The sequence below is a fragment of the Carassius carassius genome, chromosome 16, assembly GCF_963082965.1.
Source record: "Carassius carassius chromosome 16, fCarCar2.1, whole genome shotgun sequence".
Lineage (NCBI taxonomy): Eukaryota > Metazoa > Chordata > Actinopteri > Cypriniformes > Cyprinidae > Carassius > Carassius carassius.
Window position 1 is genome coordinate 28,425,963 of NC_081770.1, and position 22,591 is coordinate 28,448,553.

General features: G+C 37.7%; 2 protein-coding genes and 1 long non-coding RNA gene across 3 annotated transcripts; all 3 read left to right on the forward strand.

The window, feature by feature from the left end:
- Window positions 1-847: 847 nt before the first annotated feature.
- LOC132159192 (uncharacterized) lies at window positions 848-2,571 on the forward strand. Its single transcript, XR_009437828.1, has 2 exons — window positions 848-2,033; window positions 2,088-2,571. It is a non-coding gene; the product is annotated as an uncharacterized LOC132159192 (long non-coding RNA).
- A 1,493-nt stretch (window positions 2,572-4,064) lies between these two features.
- On the forward strand, window positions 4,065-6,851 carry LOC132159193 (mesencephalic astrocyte-derived neurotrophic factor-like). Its single transcript, XM_059568740.1, has 4 exons — window positions 4,065-4,313; window positions 4,889-5,016; window positions 5,820-5,961; window positions 6,218-6,851. Exons 1-4 carry the CDS (start codon window positions 4,226-4,228, stop codon window positions 6,400-6,402), a joined length of 543 nt encoding a protein of 180 aa, XP_059424723.1. The 5' UTR covers window positions 4,065-4,225; the 3' UTR covers window positions 6,403-6,851.
- A 543-nt stretch (window positions 6,852-7,394) lies between these two features.
- LOC132160083 (putative RNA-binding protein 15B) lies at window positions 7,395-11,189 on the forward strand. Its single transcript, XM_059569789.1, has one exon. It carries the CDS (start codon window positions 7,595-7,597, stop codon window positions 10,019-10,021), a length of 2,427 nt encoding a protein of 808 aa, XP_059425772.1. The 5' UTR covers window positions 7,395-7,594; the 3' UTR covers window positions 10,022-11,189.
- Window positions 11,190-22,591: the final 11,402 nt, after the last annotated feature.

A 22,591-nucleotide genomic window follows, 5' to 3' on the forward strand; every position in this document is an offset into this window, starting at 1 on the left:
TTTTTTCTTCTGCACTGTTAGACCTACACAAATTGATGTGGTTTAATTTGGTTTTTTATCACTTAATTACAAAAATACATTATGGGTTTGAAAAGTTATTTTTATTTATTAAAAGTTCTGGCTTACAAACACGAAAGTATATACTTTAAGGGTTAGTTCACCCAAATATTACAATTATGTCATTAATATCTCACCCTCATGTCGTTCCAAACTTGTAAGACCTCCGTTTATCTTCGGAACACAGTTTAAGATATTTTAGATTTAGTCCGAGACCTTTCTGTCCCTCCATTGAAAATGTACTGTATGTATACTGTCCATGGTATACTGGTATACTGTCCATGTCCAGAAAGGTAAGAAAAACATCAACAAAATAGTCCATGTGACATCAGAGGGTCAGTTAGAATTTGTTGAAGCATCAAAAATACATTTTGGTCCAAAAATAACAAAAATTACGACTTTATTCAGCATTGTCTTCTCTTTCGGGTCTGTTGTGAGCATGTTCACGGTGCTGTTGACGTATGGCGCTGCTGATGTGTTTTCTGGCGTGCCCAATAACAAAGATAACACATCAGCAGTGTCGTACGTCAACAGTCACAGCAGTCGCGCTCACAACAGACCCTGAAGAGAAGACAATGCTGAATATAGTCATAATTGTTTTATGTTTTTTTGGACCAAAATGTATTTTCGATGCTTCAACAAATTCTAACTGACCCTCTGATGTCACATGGACTACTCTGAAGATGTCTTTCTTACCTTTCTGGACATGGACAGTATACCGTACATACATTTTCAATGAAGGGACTGAGAGCTCTCGGACTAAATCTAAAATATCTTAAACTGTGTTCCGAAGATAAACGGAGGTCTCACGGGTTTGGAACGACATGAGGGTCATAATTTTAATATTTGGGTGAACTAACCCTTTAAGGCTGCTCGTAGTATGCAATGTACTTCAACACCAACACTTTAAGAATATCAAAGGCAAAAGGCAAGTTTAACGCAAACTCAACAGCGTTTTTGTGTGCTTTTGTGATATGAAGACTGTACTGTTCATTGCAGTATATGTACAGAGAGAAATGCATGTTATCTCAATGGCTGATAGGACTGATAGTTCATCACTAAAGGCCTTTTTATGGCCAGGGAAAGCCATGCGAATGTTTTGTAAGAGGACCTTCTTTAGATATGGGGATCTCTAATTCATTACATTACATCTGTTTTCCTTCAGTCAGACATACACTGCAAATGTATCTCCATTCTGTCTATTCATATTTATGCACTTCCTCCTGAAGTAAAATTTAGGTAACTGGTGATGGTATGTAATTGTAGATTATTATGTATTATTAATGGTTTTTGTTTACTTAATTATAGACATATAATGATGAAGTAAGAGTGTTATGTCTCCAAAGACATATAGAAATGGTTTGACTGATAAGTTATTAATAATCATTTATATTAACCATAATATCTTAAGGTTAATAAATCACTTTATACTTATACAAATATTGAATGATCAGGGAAGGAACTGGAATCTATGCAAAGATCGAGTGTTATAAGAGAGAGTGTATCTGTGATAGCCCATTCTGTGAATATTAGCACTGATTAACTAAAAAGCATTAATATTTATTGTTTTGAGCATTTCTTATTAAGGCTTTCTAGACATTTTGCATGTAAATACAGACTGACGGATACTGTGCGTCTTGTATTTATTCCCATTCTAATTTTGCTTGCATATTCAAGCAAGAAAATAAGTTTAAAACGTATTATAATCACAATTCATCAAATTAAGGTTGCTCATTTGGCACAAACAACCATGTAAAAAAACGAGTGTACATATTTTACATGTTTGATATCTCTGTGGAGGCAAACCTACAGTTTTGGATTCAGAGTTTCAGATTGAGGGTGACATTTTATTTTTTACATGATGCCCTGATCAGCATCTATTATTCAAGACCTTCTGTTCATCTAAACAGTGATTAATGTGAATTGCTAATTAAAAATTGGGTTTATTTTCCTGTATTTTGCTGAAAGGATTGATTGTCATATATTGGAAATGTCCATTTCTGGTAATCTAAGAGGATGAAATTGGTGAGCAAAGTCTCTGTACATATGAGTTAAGATACTAAACGCCCTGGTCTGCATTACAGTTCGTACCACACATTATGTTTGGCTTTATTTTGTGTATATAATCCTTCAAAAGCTTTGTATTTATATGGTCAAGAGGGACAAATCATGTATAGACTGAAATTAATTGTCTGCCTTGTACTTTCTGATGTAAATGTGTTTTTAAAATTAAACTGCGAACATGAAAAAAAAATCTTTCAATGGCCTAATCACTGCAGTTATTTTGTGTATTTTGCATTGAAATCTGAAGGGCGTTTTGTTTTACCATGCAGAACTATGAAAACCTTTGTACAAGTATTCTCAAAGTATTTTTTCTGTATATATTGTGCTAGCATGAATAAATGTGATGTGGATTTTAGATGTAAATACACATTTTTTTCCTACTCACTTAACCGCTGTGACGTGTAATTCATTAATAATGCTTAATATTAAAGATAATGTTTTATCGACTGATATCTGCCTTCCTTTCTTTCTTTGGAATAGAGTTTAAATTCTCAGTATACAATCAACATTTCTTTCTTTTGTTTTAATTCTGAATATTTACAACATTATGAAATACCCATAAAGGGCCATTTTGTTGAACCTTGTTTCTGCCACTAGAAGAAAAAAAAAAGTAATTGAATTATTGTATCACAATTGACTTTTTGCCTTTTTTCTTCACAGAAATGTAAGATAAACTTGCAACTGAAGGGAAAAGGTCATAACTGTGTGATATCTCGCAATTCTAAGTTCATATCATGCAATTATGACCTTTATTTCCTCGCAATTCTGAGTTAAGCATAAATCTTGCATTTTTTTCCTGCCATGTAATAAAAAAATTACAATATAATTCATAAAATATAAAGGTAATTATGCTGATTAGTTTTTTTTTTTTATCACATACATTCCAATTTGTTCCTCTCCAATTCCCAGTTTGTATCTCACAATTCAGACTTTCTTACATTTCTCAATTTATAGCTTGCAATTCGGAAATAATACAATAAGAAATGATGAGAGATGAACTTGTGAGAGAAAGAAAGTTGCTATTAACATTTTTTATTTGGTTGAAACAAGCTTCCATACCATTATCAAATGGTAGCTATACCGTGATCATAAAGTTTTAAAAGAAATCGCACTAAATTGAACAGAATAAAAACATTCACACAACAGCTATAACAACACAATATCAAAATAGAGTATATTATACAGTCTATACTACAATACACTACAGTTTACTGTAGTAAAAAATAAAGTAAACTACAGTATTTACTAGTTTATCAGTTCACTATTGTTAATACCACAGTATGCTGTAGCATTCATTAACAAAGTGTTGTAAATACTATAATATATACAGTTTACACTTTACTATAAAGAATGGTTCAAAAACACTAGTATTTACCATAAATTACCATAAATTTTTTTTTTTAAATTCAGGTTGTTAGTTTCCGCTAAATAGCCTAGTCTTTCTTGGTGGGAACAGACCTAAAAGTCATGAGAACTCAGTTGAATGTTTCGTTTAATATCTATTCAGTAACACTTTCCTGAATGAAGGCTAGTGTGGTTTTATTGTTTGAAGAGCTAGTAAAATGATTTTGAAGTTAAATTCAGGTGTTTGAAAACCCCTATGTTGGATGGTATTGCCTTCAGACCGCCACAGTAACGTTACTTATAATGTGTGGGAATGTCACAGCCAAAATAATCTTCTTTTGTAAGTCTTAGTAACATAAACATTAATATCTCGTTTCGTCCACTCGATTGATAGAAGAAGAAGAACTACAAATATGGCGCTGGTGCAACCAACACGTCAACAAGCCCTAAATCGTCACCAAGAGAATTCACCTCCACAACCAATCACAGGCCGCCAACTGGACTCACTCCCTGGATGAGCTCTGCACATACATTCAGAAAAGAATGCGTGTTGCGACGTCACGAGCCAGCCAATAGACGCGCGAAGAGTGGAACGGTAACCAATCAGAAGGGAGAGTGGACGGGTCCTTTCAATAGGAAGCGCTGTTGAAACGATACATTGCATGTTGTCGAGCCGGTATCTTTAATGGTATTTCAAAACCTAGTTTAGTACTTTCCCATAGTCTGTTTAAGTAGTTAAACGCGTTTGTTTGGTTTTAGGATGATATATTTGAGTGGGCTCTCTGTGGCACTGGCCCTGGCGCTGGTGCCGAGCTGCACTGAAGCTTTAAAGGATGGAGAGTGTGAAGGTGAGTTTGATTAATATGTTCATAGTATTAAAAAAAACGTGCAGGAAACACGTTTCCTGTCATGAGCGTCTCACATCTGCGCTTCTTTCATCTTTTTTAGTTTATGCTGTGTGTCTTACTTTATTATTATTATTAGGTGTGTTTCCTTTAACTACTTCAATTATTGCATCAGTAATTATTTTTTTAGGGTTTAAGGTGCTGTTAGGCTAAACGTGTTTTTGTAATAATGTACGTTTATAATATATGCAAAATTTTAAATGGAATATATTATAACGTGTTTTTTGTGTGTTTTTAAAGGCAATTGTTTATGTAATTTTGTAAATTATGTTTTCTTTTAAGTAAAAATATCATACTGTACACATCTGATTACATAATCCAGGTTATTATCAATAATAAGCGCTTCATTATATCTGGATGGGACACCTGTTCAAATAACCCTTTGGTCATAATTGCTTATTCTGTTATTTACAAAGGGGACATGAATAATTGACTATACTATGCTATCTATTTTTATAAAGTGACTACCGGTAATTTTATTTAATAGAACTTCTTTGTGTATGATTGTTGCATTGCAGTCTGTGTTGGTTTCCTGGAACGGTTTTACAAGACGCTACAAGACAACGATGTCAAGTTCAACAGTGACTCCATCGAAAATGCTCTTCTAAAATCTTGCAAAGAGGCCAAAGGAAAAGAAAACAGATTTGTAAGTGTGTGCTTAAAGATCAGTTTGCCCAAAAATGAACAATTTACTCACCCTGAGTTCATCAAAGATGTAGATGAGTTTGTTTCTCCATCAGATTTGGAGAAATTCAGCTTTTCATCACCTTGCTCAGCAATGGATCCTCAGCAGTGAATTAGTACAATCAGAAAGAGAGTCCAAACAGCTGATTAAAAACACACAATAATCCACACTACTTCAGTTTATAAGAAACGAATCCATTATTTGTAACTTCAAACCTTCACTACTGAGCAGAATACTTCTTTCAATAATAACGTTTTTTCATGTAAATAATTCAATCTCCTGTTGTCCTCTCACATCAGAACCCACCAACATATTTATTTAGAGCTGTTATGGACCGGTTTTACTTGCAAACGGTGCTTAATCTGTGCATATTTCTCGACGAAACAAGACAAGTATTTAGCCTGAAGCAACATTTTGACGTTAAAAACGTCTAAATGATGGATTTATTTCTTACAAACATGCTATTTTTCACTACACAAGAAGTTAATTGATGGACTGGAGTGGATTACTTGTGAATTATTGTGATGTTTTATCATCTGTTTGGACTCTCATTCTGACGGCACCCATTCACTGCAGAGGATCCATCGGTGAGCAAGTGATGCAATGCTACATTTCTTCAAATCTGATGAAGAAACAAACTCATCTACATCTTGGATGACTTGAGATAAAGTTCAGCAAATTTTAATTATCGGCTGAAATATTCCTTTTATCTTCCATAATTTTAGTTTGTTTATACTTCCTTTTAATGTTTTGTGTATGTGCAGTGTTACTATATAGGGGCAACAAGTGATGCAGCAACAAAAATAATCAATGAAGTTTCCAAACCGATGAGTTACCATGTGCCAGTGGAAAAAATCTGTGAAAAGCTCAAAAAGAAGGACAGTCAGATCTGTGAACTGAAACATGGTAAGTTGAAAAGTTTCCACCGACTAATTTATTGCATCTCTCTAGTGGTTGACCAATTAGTCAACGTATAACTATATCATATCAATTGTTCTGTTTGGGTGATATCTTGAGATACATCTGCTCTATTTTAAATGGAATTAAAAAAATTACATTTATTTTTTAATGTATTATTATTATTTTAAGTGGTTTAGTCTTCAAGTCAAATGTGGTGGATCAATGACAGAACTGCAAGCCATTCATATTTGTTTTCTTCTAGATAAACAAGTTGACTTGAGCTCCGTCGACCTGAAGAAGTTGAAAGTGAAAGATCTGAAGAAAATTTTGGAGGAATGGGGCGAATCCTGCAAAGGATGCGTGGAGAAATCCGACTTCATCCGCAAGATCAATGAGCTAATGCCCAAGTATGCGCCCAACGCGGCCAAGGCACGGACAGATCTGTAAACCCAAAAGGAATTATGGGAGCAAGGCAGCGGCCAAAGGCATTTAGGGTGGAAGATTTGCGCTGTGCAGCTGACTGACCACCTAACAGTGGGGTTTGCATCGTGTTGTCATTTTATCATGTTCTCCAGGGGTACACATCAAGAAACCGAATAAATGCACTTCCATGAAAATACAATCTTTAATTTATAACTTGCAATGTGTTAGTTCTGACTAATATCCCACACAACCTTTGTTTGTCTCCTGACGTTATGAGAATCATGTTTGATACACTTTGCCTTGTTTAATTTTCTTTTTTTTTCTTTTTTGAGGGTGTAGACTTTCTTAGTTGGCACATTGTATGAAATATAATGAATGAGAGTCTCATCTTCAGAATGCATGGGTTGGTTTGAGTGGACTTTGCTGTAAAATGTTTAATACAGTTACACTGTCTTTTTCATTAAAAAAGAAAATAAATTGGTCTTGTCCTTTTTTTTAATATGTATTTATTTATTTTTTGAGTTTGCATTTAACATATCTGCTTTATCTTGGTCACTTTTTGTAAGATTTTCTCATTCATTTAACCACCAAAATACCTATTTACCATGGTAATTAAACTATTTATATGGTTATGCAATAGTCTTTGCATGTATTTGTATATCTTATTACAGCTTTTGGTACATAACATTTCATGCTCAGAAATTCGATTGTCATATAAAAGTCATACTTTTCATATTATAGTTGTATCATATAATAGTGTATAGTGTGCATTTCCTGTATTCACAGAGATATTACGTTTGAAAAATGTGTTTATTATTTAACATATAATTTCAACAAAGTATTGTGCAGTAGGATAGTAGCCTAATCGATTTCAAACTAATTATTTTGAAAATAATTAATACAACTTTATTTTTATTGTCAGTACTGATGTTCCACAACTACAACGTCACGCAATATGTTCTGACGTCAGGAGAGTCTCCTCCCACTCGCGGTGCGCGCACATTCCTTTTGTCCAAGATGGCGGAATAGATGCAGCCGAGGGGACGCTAATGTTTTCCGTTTTATTTTTATCTGCGAAATTCAACATCCAGGCGAACGTTTTCCCGTGCAAAAGTTAGTTAAGACCCTCCTCACGGATGTGCAGAATCTCCCGGAGGCGTGAGATCTCACCTCGGAGCTGATTTTTATATTTTCGCGGCTGGAGCATCACTGTAAAATGAAGCGGCAGGCCGAGCGCGACGCGAGTCCGTCCAGAACGCTTGCCAAACGCGTCCGCGAGCGCGACCGAGAGCGCGAACCGAACCCGCCGCTCGCGCTGCTGCTCGCCGAGACTCGAGCGTATCACAAACGCAGCCGCAGCAGAGAGCGGGAAAAACCGCGCGTCCGTGGGGAGAGAGAGAGTCTGCATCACCGCGCGCATCATGAACTGGGTTTGCTAGGTCGAGCCCCTCTCCGAACCACCTCAGTCCTGCCTAAAGGTAAGACCCCATCCGTGGAAACGGTGGGTGCGCGACTTGAATACAAGACACTACTTATCAGCAACCTTGGATCGCAGCTTTCTGATGAACATGTAGAAGACGGACTGTTTCATGAGTTTAAAAAGTTCGGGGATGTGAGCGTCAAGCTGTCTCACACGCCTGAACTGGGTCGCATTGCCTACGTCAACTTCAGACACACGGAAAACGCGCGGGAAGCGCGTCATGCAAAAAACCCATTGGTGCTATATGATCGTCCACTCAAAGTTGAACCCATGTACATGCGACGTCGCAGCGTCACGCCTCCAGACGCGAGTTATGTGTCTCTGCACAGTGCTGCCTACACTTACAGGCAGCGGTCACTTTCACCTGGTGCTGGGAGTAGTGCCCTTAGAGATATGAGACCCAGGCATTACGTTGATAGTCTGGGACTCAGCAGGGACCGTGTTTTGGACTACTACAGTGCATTGGAGGAGAGAAGCCGTGCATATGCGTATCAGCTTCCCGAGGAGGACTTAAAACCAGAGGACGATCAGAGAGCCACAAGGAATTTGTTCATCGGCAACTTGGATCATAACATTTCTGAGGTGGAACTGCGACAAGGATTTGACAAGTATGGAATTATCGAAGAGGTGGTTATCAAGCGGCCCGCCCGTGGACAAGGAGGTGCTTATGCTTTTCTTAAATTTCAAAACTTGGATATGGCTCACCGGGCCAAAGTGGCCATGCAGGGACGTATGATTAATGGCAACCCGATTAAGATCGGATACGGGAAGGCCAATCCAACGACTCGGCTATGGGTGGGCGGACTTGGCCCAAACACCTCGCTGGCTGCTTTAGCTCGCGAGTTTGATCGCTTTGGAAGTATTCGCACCATAGACTATGTTAAAGGAGATAATTTTGCTTACATTCACTATGAGAGCCTGGATGCAGCCCAGGCTGCTTGTGCGCAAATGCGCGGCTTCCCTCTGTGTGGTCCGAATCATCGGCTGCGTGTGGATTTTGCTAAAGCTGAGGAGACGAGGGCGTACCCTCAACAATACCAGCCGCCTTTGCTCCCACCTCCACATTACGATCTTCTAGCTGATGGTTACGGACGCCACCACAGCCTGGAGCGAGAACTGAGAGCAAGGGCTCGCTCACCCTCACACCCCCTCTTCGTGGAGCGAGAAAGAGATCGCCTTTCAGACCGAGACTGGAGTCCGCCGAAAGGAATTGAGCGGCGAGCAAACCCAGAGGCATTTGGGCGGGTCAGGCAGCGCAGTCGTAGCCGCAGCAGGGAGCGCTGGGTAAAGGAACGAGAGCTAGAACGCGGGAAAAACTGGGAGGAGCGGCGCAAGCGAAGGAGCCTCAGTCCCATCGACTGTCCTGCTGAGGAGCGCGAGAGGTCAAAACTCAGAGGCGGAGCACCGTCTACTCCTGAAGACAGCCCGGATAGGGGTCGCGGCCGTCTTCCGGACTCCACCTCAGAACCTCTTGACCACACCCCTGACATCAGCAGACACACCAGTGATGAACGTCCTATTAATGATGAACCTTTGCATCCGAGGAAGGAGGAGCGTCACCGCAAAAGAGAGAGCGACCCTGACTCGCAGATGGACAGGTCCAAAACAGACTCCAATAAGCCCAGCACGCTCTCTGAATATGCTCAGACGTTGAGTCGCGTGTGGCACGGTTCTCTCGTTCTTAAAAACAGCTGCTTCCCCACAAACATGCACATGCTTGAGGGGGGCGTGAACTTTCTCCACGCCCTCATGAAAGACAACCAAGCAGGCGGTTCCAAGATCACGCAGCTTAAAATCGCTCAGCGGCTGAGGCTGGATCAGCCTAAACTGGACGAGGTGACGAGACGCATCAAGCTAGGCAGCCCGGATGGCTACGCTGTCCTCCTCGCAGTTCAGGAGCCCATGGACCGCGACGCCCCTCCTCCAGAACCGGGCCTTCAACAGCGCCTTCTCCGCAACTTGGTGACGTACCTTAGGAACAAGCAGGCTGCAGGGGTCATCGGCTTGCCCCTCGGTGGCCCCAAAGAGCGAGAAATGGGCGGCATGTTGTATGCCTTTCCTCCATGTGACTTCTCGCAGCAGTATCTCCAGACTGCTCTGAAGACTATTGGGAAACTTGAGGAGGACCACCTGGTCATCGTGGTTGTTAGAGACTCACCTTAACACTTTAATTCCAACTCTAAAATGTTCCACACAGATTTTAAGCCTTTTATGATTTTAGGACTGATGTACCTTTTTACTTTAATACTCACACACTAGATCAGCATTTCCTTAAAATGTTTTGGAAATTGAATCGCATCCCCTGAGAAGTTGTTTTATAAACTTGCAAATGAGATTTCCGCCTAGGGGTTTTAAATTTCTCTCAGCAGTGTTCAAAATTTTCAGTTTTATTCTATTTAAAAATGTTTTATATAATTGCATGCACAAGCAATTTGAAGTACCCGTTCCGGTGGTTTGCTATAATGGACGTAAAAAATACTGAAGCTCATTGTTCGAAAATCCATTCGTCATTGAACTGTCGCATTAAATACACTCTTTAAGGTCTGTTGACCGAAATTCAAGTAAAATAATTTGTTAGTGGCTTTTTACTCCATGCCACATTCAGTAACGGTTCTTCCCTTCCATATTACATTTGCTGTCCGCTTCACAAACCCTAGATGTTTTATTTTGTTTCTCGAAAATAAAACTGTGCTTGACATGGCAGTATGTTCAGTTCAGGTGAGGCGTTTGTCATAACCGACGGCATCTACCTCTTTAATCATGTAACACATCAGGTATGCGTGACAAAATTAAGTTAGTCTTTGAGGCTACTGCATTTTTATTGTATTTTGTTACAAACATGCACCTGCAGCACTAACAGAAAGGTCATGTGGTCATGTACCGATCCAGACACACTAATGTTTGTAAACGTTACGAACACTATGGTTTAAGCTTGTGTGACTGTTTGTTGGTATGCAGAAATGTATACCTAAGCCTTAGCTGTTTCAACTGCCCTCCACTGAATGATTATTTGCCAAGTCATTTAACACATTGAGCCAACACGTTTTAAACAAGTGCTACTCTAAAATGATTTGAACCTCATAATAACGTATTAAGCAGAAACGAGTGTTATTTTCATATTTTAGTTAATGATGGGGTATGAAAGTCCACCCGGCAACACTACAACCCTTTGCACTGAACGGTAATTCTTCCATTGTTTATTTTTAATCATGTTGTTGTTTTACCCTTCTTTTATCACTCCTTTTTTGTGTAATACTTTTTTCTAGAAATCTGTATACAAAACATGTATGGCGTATAAAAAAAGTAAACGTTTCATGTGCTTGTATTTAAACCGTACGTCCGTCATTATTTGCAAAACTTTATTCAGTGTTCAATGTCATGATTTTTTTTTCGCCAAGCATAAATCCTGTCTCCATAGTTACCTTTCTATCTGTGAAATTCCAGTCCTGCCTACAAAAAAAGTAGAAGGTTAAAGTGGTAACCAGGCAACCACATCCAACATAAAAAAAAGAGATGAAGATACAAGACTGTGAAGTAGCTTAGAGTAACCGCTAGGTGGCAGTGTGGTCATAGAAAAACAACCTTAACTCCACAAATGAAATCAGGGAGTTCCTGCTGTGCAAGTGGGAAGTTGCTTGAGGGAGAACAGAGTCAGTGCAGTGCATATTAAACGCTTGCTGAGACATTGTTGCTGCATTTAGCAGTCTTCATTTAGTTTCGCCCTATGCCAGTATGCAAATGAGGTAGTTTGCATGTGGTATTTATGCTTTTTAATATATAGACCTACATGACGCTGGAAGATTAACCAGCCTTATTGTTTTCAGAAGCTTGTTAATTATTTATAACGCACTGTACTTGAGACTAACACTTAATTAGCTTGTTTCTCAATGTCAGAATGAGGCCTGTCCTGACAGATCTCCCAATGCTTTCCCAACTATCTGTGCAGAAAGGTGTTAGAGTTACTTAATTGCCTAGACCGCCTGTTCTCAAGGTGACAGGTAATTCCTAGAAATTGCCCATTTATACAGGTTTTTGTGTTTGCACTTGTCAACAACTGTTGTAATCTGATCAGTCTGCTGTTGGAGAACTGTGATGTAAACTCTGAGTTAATATGTGGTGACCTGAATCAATATATATTTGACTGTTAAATGTCAAATGTCTCTTCCGGGGGTTAGCTATAATGGGCGTAAAGCATACTGGACCTCCTTTTTATAACTTAAATTTGAGTGAATTGTTCACAAATTCATTCATCATTGGACTGTTGCATTCCATACACTCATTATGGCCCGTTGACCAAAGTTCAAGTATTTCTTGGTGGCTCTTTACTCCGTAACACATTCAATAATGGTTCTTCCCTCCCATATTACATCTGCTGTCCGTTTCACAAACCCCAGATGTTTTATTTTGTCTTTCAGAAATAAAACACATGTATTTGAAATTCATTGTTTGAAGTTATCAAATATTATTTAATGGTAAACAGGCCAGTAAAGTAATGTACATTTAAATATGATATAAAAATCTAATTATAATTTTACAACCAACTAATGTACCCAAGTATAAATACATATATAAGTCCAAAATATAAAAACCTATGGCTTTCATTGTCATATTACTGGTTTAAGGTGAATTAGGAGTGTTAATTAGAGCTTAAAAAGTGGTAATGTTTTTAAGGATAACTTCTGAATTTCTTATTTCATCCAAATTAAATACATAAGATGTCTTTAAACCTTTTTTAAAGCTCTTTATTTTTTAAGGTGCTTAAGTTCGACTTAATTTTCAACTCTTAACTATTTGTCCCGGATGGAATTTTTTGTTGTTGTTGTTTGTTTTATTTCATTGACGTTGATGGATCCTTTGAAGCAGCACTTGAAAGGATTTCTAAGACAAGCGTCTTTGCATGGTGTGCTGAGCCAGCAGCTCGCCTGACCTGTATATGTCTGATCGCTTTAGTTTGCGCTATTGCACTCGAATACATTACCGTCTCCAATTCACCTCAACACAGTAATATGGTATCAAATGTTGATTTTCCTGACTAAAGACATCACATCTAGTTCTTTCAGGTACGGCATGGATCAAACCATTCGAATCGACAAAATGACTCCGCTTTTTAAATATTCACATAAAAAATTTACCACACAAGGTTATGCATTCACAAGCGCAAGCACGTGATTCTCACTGCAGATCAGAGTTGTCGACTAATGTCTTCACCTGATTCGTTTTTGCCCTTTTGACATTTCAAATTTGGAGTTTGCTCCCATGGGTTCAGACATGGATCAGGTTTTTTTCAGGGTTTTGGCCGTTTTCTGCTAGCAGCGATCCATCGACCCAGAGTACTTCACTGTAAGCCAGCCTAGCACAGGAAATGGAAGACACAAGTAATGAAATAAGAGGGTCCAATGAAATCCATTAAAGTGAGGAAAAGCAATGAAACATGGCCCCACAAGCCTCTCTGCTGGAGACCAGATCGTCTTTATGGACCCTTGGTAAGAACTCACATGAACAAGACCCTACTAGAGTTCAGCCATTAGTGACACATGTTGCCTTCAATCCATTAGTCCAGCTTATTACAATTGTGCATGTCTTTTTGTACATTTATGGATGTATGGCTCACGCTGTTGTTTATTACCTTTCCAAATGCGATCCAAAACATGTCCTCTAGACCCTCGGATCCATACATGTGCACCAGTGGAGACCTAGTAAAGCTGGCAGGATATGATGCGACCACAACATCACCAAGGACCACAAAGGCCCGGCGGATGATGTCAGCTGAGCCTCTTTGAATCCCAGGCTTTGCGTTCTGTCAAGCGGGGCAGGTGGCCGTGTGGTTTTTGGCGTCACATGTTTTTGTGACATACCTGACGCTTTAGGCATTGTTTCACCACTACAAAGAAAGCTGCTCACTGCTTTTGGGAGCTTAACCCTGTATCACAAATTTGACTCGGTTAAGGCAGAGAAGGAATCTCCCAGAAACAATTGTTGACTGTTTTATCCCGATGAGATTGCGGGTGTATTTTTAAACCATGAAGCAGGCACAATGCTCCCCAGTAGAAACGTGACTAAATAGTGTTCAGTTTATTACTCACTGTAATAATATACATACTGTACTACTGTTCAAAAGTTTGGGTCACTAAGTTTTTGAAATAAGCAGGCCATCTTATTTTCAGCAAGGCTGCAGTTATTGGATTAAAAATACAGTAGAAATTGTGAAATATTACAAATTAAAAGGACTGTTTTTTTATGTGAATATATTTTAAAATGTAATCTGTGTGTGTGTGTGTGTGTGTGTGCACTATAAAGATAATTTTAAATATAACAAAATATAATAGTTAAAGGTACAATATGTTTATTTTATAAGAATTTATTCTTTGAATGACAAAATGGATTTGGTTTTGTGGTATTCACTCAAATGCAGTTTTTTTTTTCTTTTATAAATACACACAATTTAAAATTAGATATTAAAATTTTATAACAGCAGTCTAACACTTTTGTTTTTTTGGTCGCCTTAGGGGAAGTGCGTGTATCCCATCTCTAATTAGAAATAAATGTTAATAAAGAGCATGGTTTACAGCAGGGAGAACGTCAGAGGGGAGCTGTTTGAGCTTATGATACAGCAGTTTCCATTAACAAGTGGAGGCAGTCTATAAAGCAGTTATTAACTGCAGTTATGTGATGACGAATCAATGAACTCAGTGCTTGCAATAGCTTTTTTAGCACCCTATGTGCTAAAACTGTACATGGATCTAGTATACATAAAAACATTTGATAATTCAAAAATAAGCTACCAGTCAAAACCAAAGTTCGGAATAATTAGGATTTGTATCTTTTGAAAGAAGTCTCTTCTGCTCACCAAGGTTTCAATTATTTTGTTCAAATAAAATAAATTCTATGTATTGTTTCTATTTGAATGTATTTTAAAATATAATGTATTTCTGTAATACAAAGCTGAATTTTCAGCATCATTACTCCAGTGTCACATGATCCTTCAGAAATCACTCTAATATGCTTATTTAGTGTTCAAGAAACAGTTTTGATTATGTATGTTCAAAACTGTTTTTGCTCCTTAGTATTTTTGTCAAATCTGATACATTACCAGTGAAAAATAGTAAGATTCATAAATAAAGATTTGATTAATTAAAGACGCATTAAATTGATCAAAATCGAAGACATTTATGTTACATAAGTCCTGTTTCAAATAAGAACTTTCTATTAATCAGAGTCCTGTTTAAAAAAATAAATAAATAAATAAATGATCGCAGTAAATCAGCATATTAGAGTGATTTCTGAAGGATCACATGACACTGAAGACTGGATTAATCATAGGCGTCGATTTCGGGGGGGACGGGGGGGACGTGTCCCCCCCAGATTTCGTCATGAGTCATTTTGTACCCACCACTTTTTTTTTTTTTTAAACCTCGAGTTCTGCTGCTGCGCTGGCTACACGCTTTTCTGTTCATTAAAACTGCAACAACTGTAACATTGGGATACGTTCTAGGTTGGGGGAGGGGGAGTCATCGTGTCACTGTTATTATTTTCTCTATATGCCGGTTTCAACGGCAACAACATAAACAAACGTTACAGCGCATGCGCGCTTTTGCGGACCTAACTTAACTTCCGGTAGACTTCCAAATAGAATCAATAACATCAGCCAAGTCCCTCTAGAGTAGATATTTTTTGATAACAAACGAAATATGTTTGCTGCATGGATCAGGCGGACTTAATGAGAATGCAAATCCATTCTTTGCCAATAGGAGATGTTTTAAAGCATAGACATAAAGCGCGAGAAATGGAGGTTTCCCCAGTAACAGCTGTAAACAAAGTACGCTCACACACGCTGCTTTATCAGGCATATAACATGCAAGTCTTCCTTCAGAAATACAGCGATATAAAAAACACCTGTGCCTCGTTTTGATATTTAAACATATAAATGTAAGGGATTATTATTATTAAACGTGCAGTACATAACGTTACTCATGTTTATTCAGCGAAGCCTTTTTGAAAATCGATCAGTTTTAAAATTGTGGTGAGTTTCCAAAAATAAATAAATGTATGGGAAACACATCCTGCAGCACAACCACCTGAGCCCTCAGTCTACTCATCGCCTTGACTTTAACCGCGTTTGTAGAAGGCACCGCAGCCAGACCGATATACACAACACAGACCGGAAGTTAACTTAGGTCCAGGCGCGTGCGCCCGATGAAACCGTCTATATGACTATCGCGCTTCTTTTTTTTAAAGAATGTTTTTCAAATGAGTTGACAGTTTGGAATGGACAGTGAACGAGCGGGAACGAGGCTACCTAGTCTTTGCTGGGATTGGCCAGAATTTCTGGCGAATGTATCATAGACGAGCAAGTCATTTAGCCTTCATACAATATCACAAGGTTGCATCCTAGTGCCATGGACTATAACATATCAAAGTGATAACCTGTAGAACAAATGGATGTTGTTGTACACACAGCATGGGTCTGCAGACCATTGACACAAAGGTAAGACGCGATAACTTATGTTTATTAAGATTTGCTGGTATTATGGCTAGGTCTTGTGCATTTGCACACAAGGGATCGGCTGTTTTAATTCTTCTCTTGCAATTAATGTTACGTTAGACTTCCTTAGCCACCAACTTAATTAGCTAGTTACGGTTTGCGTTCATACAGCAAATATTGGGGGATATGATTGTTGAGTAGTCAGTATCTTGTTTAATTATTGCTTGAATCTATTGCTGAATTCTGGAATAGTTGTGATGATGATGACGATGATGATGAGGAATGGATCAAGTTTTAGTCAAAATGCCTGATGTAGATTGGATGGATGCATGTTGTTGTGAATTGAGAGCAGTCAGATCATGGTGTGATTGTCAATAGTGTTCATGTGCTACACGTATTTTTGCTTTTTCAATCTTGATAAAATTTGTAGTGCTTAAGTTGTGTTGTGTGTAGATATGGTAAATTGTACTGGGAATTAAATCAAATTATTACATGGCTTGGTTGAATTCCACTGTAGAATGAAGTCTGTTATTTCTTGATAATAACACCGTTGCCATGAAAAACAGAGCGTTGCTATGGACGCGGCAGGATTCTAATTGTAGAGACGGAACTATTTTCTTTAGCGGAAGCAATACAATCGTGTTTAAATCAATACACTCTTTTTAAAATCAATATTTTGTGTCAAATTATTGATTTATTTGGTGGGTAGCCATGTAATAAGCGGGATAATGTAGAGCGAGGCTTTTGGGTTAGATTTTTTTCCCCGTTTTCAGTGGTTATAACAAAGCAACATGAAAGAGAAATTTGGTAATCATTGTTTAGGTACATTAAACCACGTCATGGCCATGTCATATTGTCAACATGGTACTTATATGATGATATGAAGCAGATTAGTGGGTCATATATCATATGTCTAATGCTTTGTACGGCTTTCTTCTTCATAAAACGAGTCGGAAATCATCACATTTTTGTATACATTTTTATTTATTTACATTAATAAGATACAGGACGTCTTTCAAAACATGACCTGCGCGAAAGAGAAAAAAAAAATGCATCATTGTACCCACCACTTCTAAAAAAGCACTTCTGAATGCGTCTCTGTCCCAACCACATTTCAAACCAAACTGACGCCCATGGGATTAATGATGCTGAAAATTCAGCTTTGCTTCATAGGAATACATTTTATGTTTGAACATATTACAATAGAAAACTGTTAAGTTAAATTGTAATAATATATTTCACAATATTTCTGTTTATATTGTTATTAGAATAATATATGATGTAATATATGCTGTATTTTAAATGCTGTAGGTGAACACGAGATACTTTTTCCACAAACATAAAAAAACTCAACTATTCCAAATTACTGTGCAAAGTAATATATAGTTTCAATCATGATACCTAACACTGTTCCTATATATATATAGGTTGCTCTCTGCTGTTTTCGCCTCCAGATGAGCGGCTCCAGGCTAACAGATGGCGACTAGGGTCCAGCTGCTTCACCTCCTCCTGTTTCAGCCCGATTGATCCCGTTTTCTGCTTGTCCTCCTGAACCATCAGGGCATGCATGGCCCTCTGGGACGCCCAGAGAGGAAACTTCAGAGGCTTTTGATACAAGGTGAAGAGTCTGATGCTATTGGATTGAGGATCACTATAAAGAAATGTCATTCAACCCCCGAAAGGAAGCTTCAGTCCTTAGAAAGGTTGTGTTGATAAGCAGGTCATTCAGTGGGGCTTATATTCAGGTTTGTTTTGCATATAGTGAATGGAAAGGCAGTTTGTACATGATGTGTGTGTGAATGGCTTGATAAATGGGCTGTGTGCTCAACGGACCGTCGTGAATGAGAGCGAGGGACCGACTCCTCTCACGAGATGAATGTTTAATCACTTAACACTAGACCTCTGGCATTAGATTGTCTGTGCTGAAAACCCTCTTTGTGGCTGATTGTAGGATTGCTGTGTAAGTTTCAGATCTGCCAGTGTGACCCACGCTTCTTTTGTGACGCCGCGTCCATCCATGTAAGTTAGCAGGGGGAAAAATCAGTTATAACTGCATTCACTTGAACATGTCTAGTATTTCCTGTTGAAACAGGAAGTAGGGGGTGAATATAGTTGAAGGTCTCCAGTGAAGTCTTTATTTCATACCACAGCTGTGAATTGTCATTAACTGCTTGATGTTGCAGTAGGTGGTTTTAAAAATGTAAGAATTAATAACTGAAAAACCTGTCATGGACTATGTTGACCTTTATTTGAAGAATACTCAGCTAATTTATTATATTCTTAGAATATGCATATTATTATTATTATTACTATATATGACATGCTGCTGATTATCTCAGAAAATACTTAATTGTATTATGTTTTTCAGCAGTGATATGTTAGTATTATTGAGATACTGTTAAAGTTTTATTAATGATTAATTATATATATATATATATATATATATATATATATATGTATATATGAGATGATGTGATGACTATCTGAGAATATTTTTTTTGTTTTTAAATATATATTTTATTTCATTAAATTTGTAAAAAAATTTTTTAAAAATTTTTAAAAAAACATTTTAATGTTTTTAGTTTTAGTTAAAACCGTTTGTAAAAACATCTAAATAAAAATCACATTTACATTACTGCACTTATATATATACATTTAAAAAAGTTTACATATATAAATACAATTTCCAGTAATTATTTCCTTGTATTGTGTGTTCAATGTATTATTGAAGAAGAAAAACTCAACTAAATTAAATTAAATCACAAAACAGGGTGGAGACTTGGTTCTGTCAATCGGCTGTTGATTTAATTTCGAAATGTGGGAATTTTGAATATGAATTTTGGATTGAACATCCAAAGGTAAAATAATAATAATTAAACAATTGTGAAAAGTGAAAAAAAAATTACATACATGGATTATTAATTTGCAGTAAGACCTAGAATATGCATTTACAAAATAGATAGTCATTTCTTTTCATGTATATATCTATTGTATGTACGTATTTTCCATCCCAACTTTGAAGTTGCATAAAATACTCTGTTTTGCCTAAAGGGTCATATCAAAGATAGCTTATTTACAGCAGCTTAAATCTAAACAATCTTTAACGAGAAAGTAGCTTTGGTGTTTATGAAATGTTTACCTCTCAAACATATTAAGAATTATTGCAAACACTGAAAATGAAAACGCTCTCCAAACATATTAAATAATTGGTTTGCCATATGAATCTGAAAATTGAACTGTGTGCTCTGCGTACCTGTTTGAATCACATTAGCGCGCTGCAAAAATACACTCAACTCATTAACAGGACACCAGAAAATAAATTAATAATCCACATTCATTGCCTTTGATCTTCTCTTTTGATCTTGAAGAAATTTAGGCCATTATACAAGCCTTTCAAATTTTGCATTCAACCTCAAACCAGACCTCATACTCGTGGTGAATGACTTGTTACTATGTATCCCATGATGCCTCTTGCCCCGGCCTTGGACAAATGAATGGCAGCGTGTGCATAGTGTTGAAGGCAAAAGGTCACTCTAATGTGACGGACGTCAAGAAAATTACAATCACAGAACCCAAAGTGGCCCTAAATAATTTTGAATAGCTTTAGGCTAAAAATACTCTCTAGTTTCTGTTTAATGGAGGGAGATGAATTTCACTCTCCTCTAAATTCAATTCCAATTTGATGTTTTTTACCCCAAGTACATGGCACAGAGCATGTGCTTTTATTCACATGCCGAGTCCACTGGTGTTCAGCTCCCACCACAGCCAAAATGGCCATCACCGTATAATTACCGGCTTCCGTTTCCAATTTCGTTTTCTCCAGATTGTCTTTAATTGTTGGTGAATTGCAATTATTATTCCACTTACTGGGTGTAGGAGGTTATCGTTGCATAATTACTCTTGTAAAGTATCCGTCTCAGGCCATGGACAGTCGACATCAATGGAGGACACCAAACTTGGGTTTTGTTTTTTGCGCAAGATGTCACGGATTGTCGTGTGTGGGCATCGGCAAGATCCTTTGTGAGGGATGTAGACTGTGTTTAGGCTTTCATTACACACGCCCCCACCCATTCGGGACAGAAAACCCCGCCTGTAAGAATTTGTTTGTGTTTGAGCAGCTGCTGCGAGGTGTAAGCTTTATTCATAGACTACTTTCATCTCTGGCGTCGTTGCATTTGGTGGCGTGATGGCAATCCGCCCACTCTCAGCCCAGGTTAGTAAGATAGAAAGGGCGGCTGATGTGTCAGCATGTTATTATAGCAGAGTTTGTTTATTATACACATGAATTTTGGCTATCGCTATTGGGATTCAGCCGTACTAGTCTCAAGGGGCTTTTCCTCAGAAATGAAAATACACCGTCTGCACTGAGTGACACAACGGAGACTTGTTCAAACAAAAGTGGGATGTCTTATTTTGGCTGCTTATTTTAACGACCCATTGCGCGATGGCTTTTTAATTAGCTTTTGAGAGGATGCTAACCTTGTAAAACGTTACGTCGATGTTGACAGAACAGGCAAATCTTCTAATGACTGTGTGTTGGCATTAAGACTGCATAATGAATCCAGAGAAAAGCTGATTTGAATATTCGATTTTTAACGTAAGCATATTAACCTTTCATGGCGGATGTAGCGTGAGATTAGTGATGGGATATGAGTCTGGTAAAGCAGTTAGTGTAATTTCAATGGCTATTACAAAGAGAGTTCTTTGTTCTGTTGAACACTGAAAATACATTTTGAAGAATGTTGGAAACCAGAAATCTGCTGTAAGCCATCGACTGTGGAAGTCAAAGGCTACCAGAAACTGTTTGGTTACCAGCATTCTTCAAAATGTATGGTGTTTAAGAACAACATTAGGCTGTGTAAATAGTGACAAAATCGTTGTTTTTGGGTGAACTGTCCCTTTAAACAAGCCAAAAATGTTTACTTTCTTCAAAAACAGAAGTTGCATCAAAAGATTTCAGTAGTGACCGTACAATTTCATGACACATTTCAGATGTAATCGAGTCAATCTTGAACTACTATTTATTATATATATATATATATATATATATATATATATATATATATATATATAGTATGCACGTTGCTATGTAACAGAAGTGACAATGTGACGTTAACATATTGCAATGTATGTTTAATAATTTGTCAGAAAGGGGAAAATGCAATCTGAATAGGATGTAAATGTAAGCTTGCAGTCAATTTTATTAAAAGGGCAGAGTTTAAATGGACGAAGTGATTGGAGAAGTCCAACATATGTCACCAGAGAGACGTCTGTCGTTTCACTGGAAGATCAAGTTATGACATTTTGATTAAAAATTACTAATTCGTAAAAGCATCTGTAAGGTCCATCTTGAAAATAGACAAGATGAATTTCTATTTCATGTTGACATTGAACTTATATAGGCTAGTTTTATACTTGTAAGCAATAAGTAATAAGCAATAAGTTTCATATATCTGTGTATAAAGTCTGATTCAATTATGTCACAGTATTTTTTGCTCTGATTCAAAATTTGGCACGCTTCAACTCACAAATTTGATTTTGAAGAAAGTTACTGTAAAGAAAATGAATATTGCTTGTCTTATATTACTGTTGCTGTCATTTTATGCAAGCAACAACACACTGGAGGCCATAAAGCACACTGATTTTACCTTAGTTAAGGGGCTTTGTGTCATGCCTAACCTTATCTACACCCCTTACCCATGATAAAATCGCTGCAATATAATGGCCTTGAGTGGATTATTGCTTTAATAAAACACACATTGTACCTTAGGGCTTAGTTTTAATTGCTTGTTTATTTGAGGTGTTAAAAGTTCAAACACTTTTCAGGTCTAAACTTCCTATAGACCCTTTGCAAACACGTGACCACGACCACGTGACGACGCCATGCTGGACGGCAAAATCACTGGACGCGCAGGCTGAGCAGTAGTAGACGAGCGGGAAATTTGAATAGTTTTAAACAGATTAAAATAGATAACGTTAACATTACCACTAAACTTCATGGCTTCTTCTATTGAAGAAGTTGTAGTGCCGTTATCGGTCGAGGTAGGGCATCTGGTAGGTGCTCACAAAGAGCGATATTTGGAGAAGTTGGAGATAGCAGGTTTGGATACAGACCCTTACCTTCTTCATCCCTCGGTTTTCACGGACCTCGTTAAATCGCCGAGTCTGCCTGACTTCGGCCCACACGATTTGTACCACTATGTGGTAAACGGGGTATCCCCATACACTGGTGCTGATCTCAAAGCTTTTAA

Excerpts from the sequence above, each read along its gene's own strand:
- LOC132159193 (XM_059568740.1), top strand. The coding sequence starts at position 4,226 with ATGATATATTTGAGTGGGCTCTCTGTGGCACTGGCCCTGGCGCTGGTG. Across the intron at positions 4,314-4,888 it reads AAAGGATGGAGAGTGTGAAG|TCTGTGTTGGTTTCCTGGAA; the intron begins GTGAGTTTGATT and ends GTTGCATTGCAG. Across the intron at positions 5,962-6,217 it reads GATCTGTGAACTGAAACATG|ATAAACAAGTTGACTTGAGC; the intron begins GTAAGTTGAAAA and ends GTTTTCTTCTAG.
- LOC132160083 (XM_059569789.1), top strand. The coding sequence starts at position 7,595 with ATGAAGCGGCAGGCCGAGCGCGACGCGAGTCCGTCCAGAACGCTTGCC.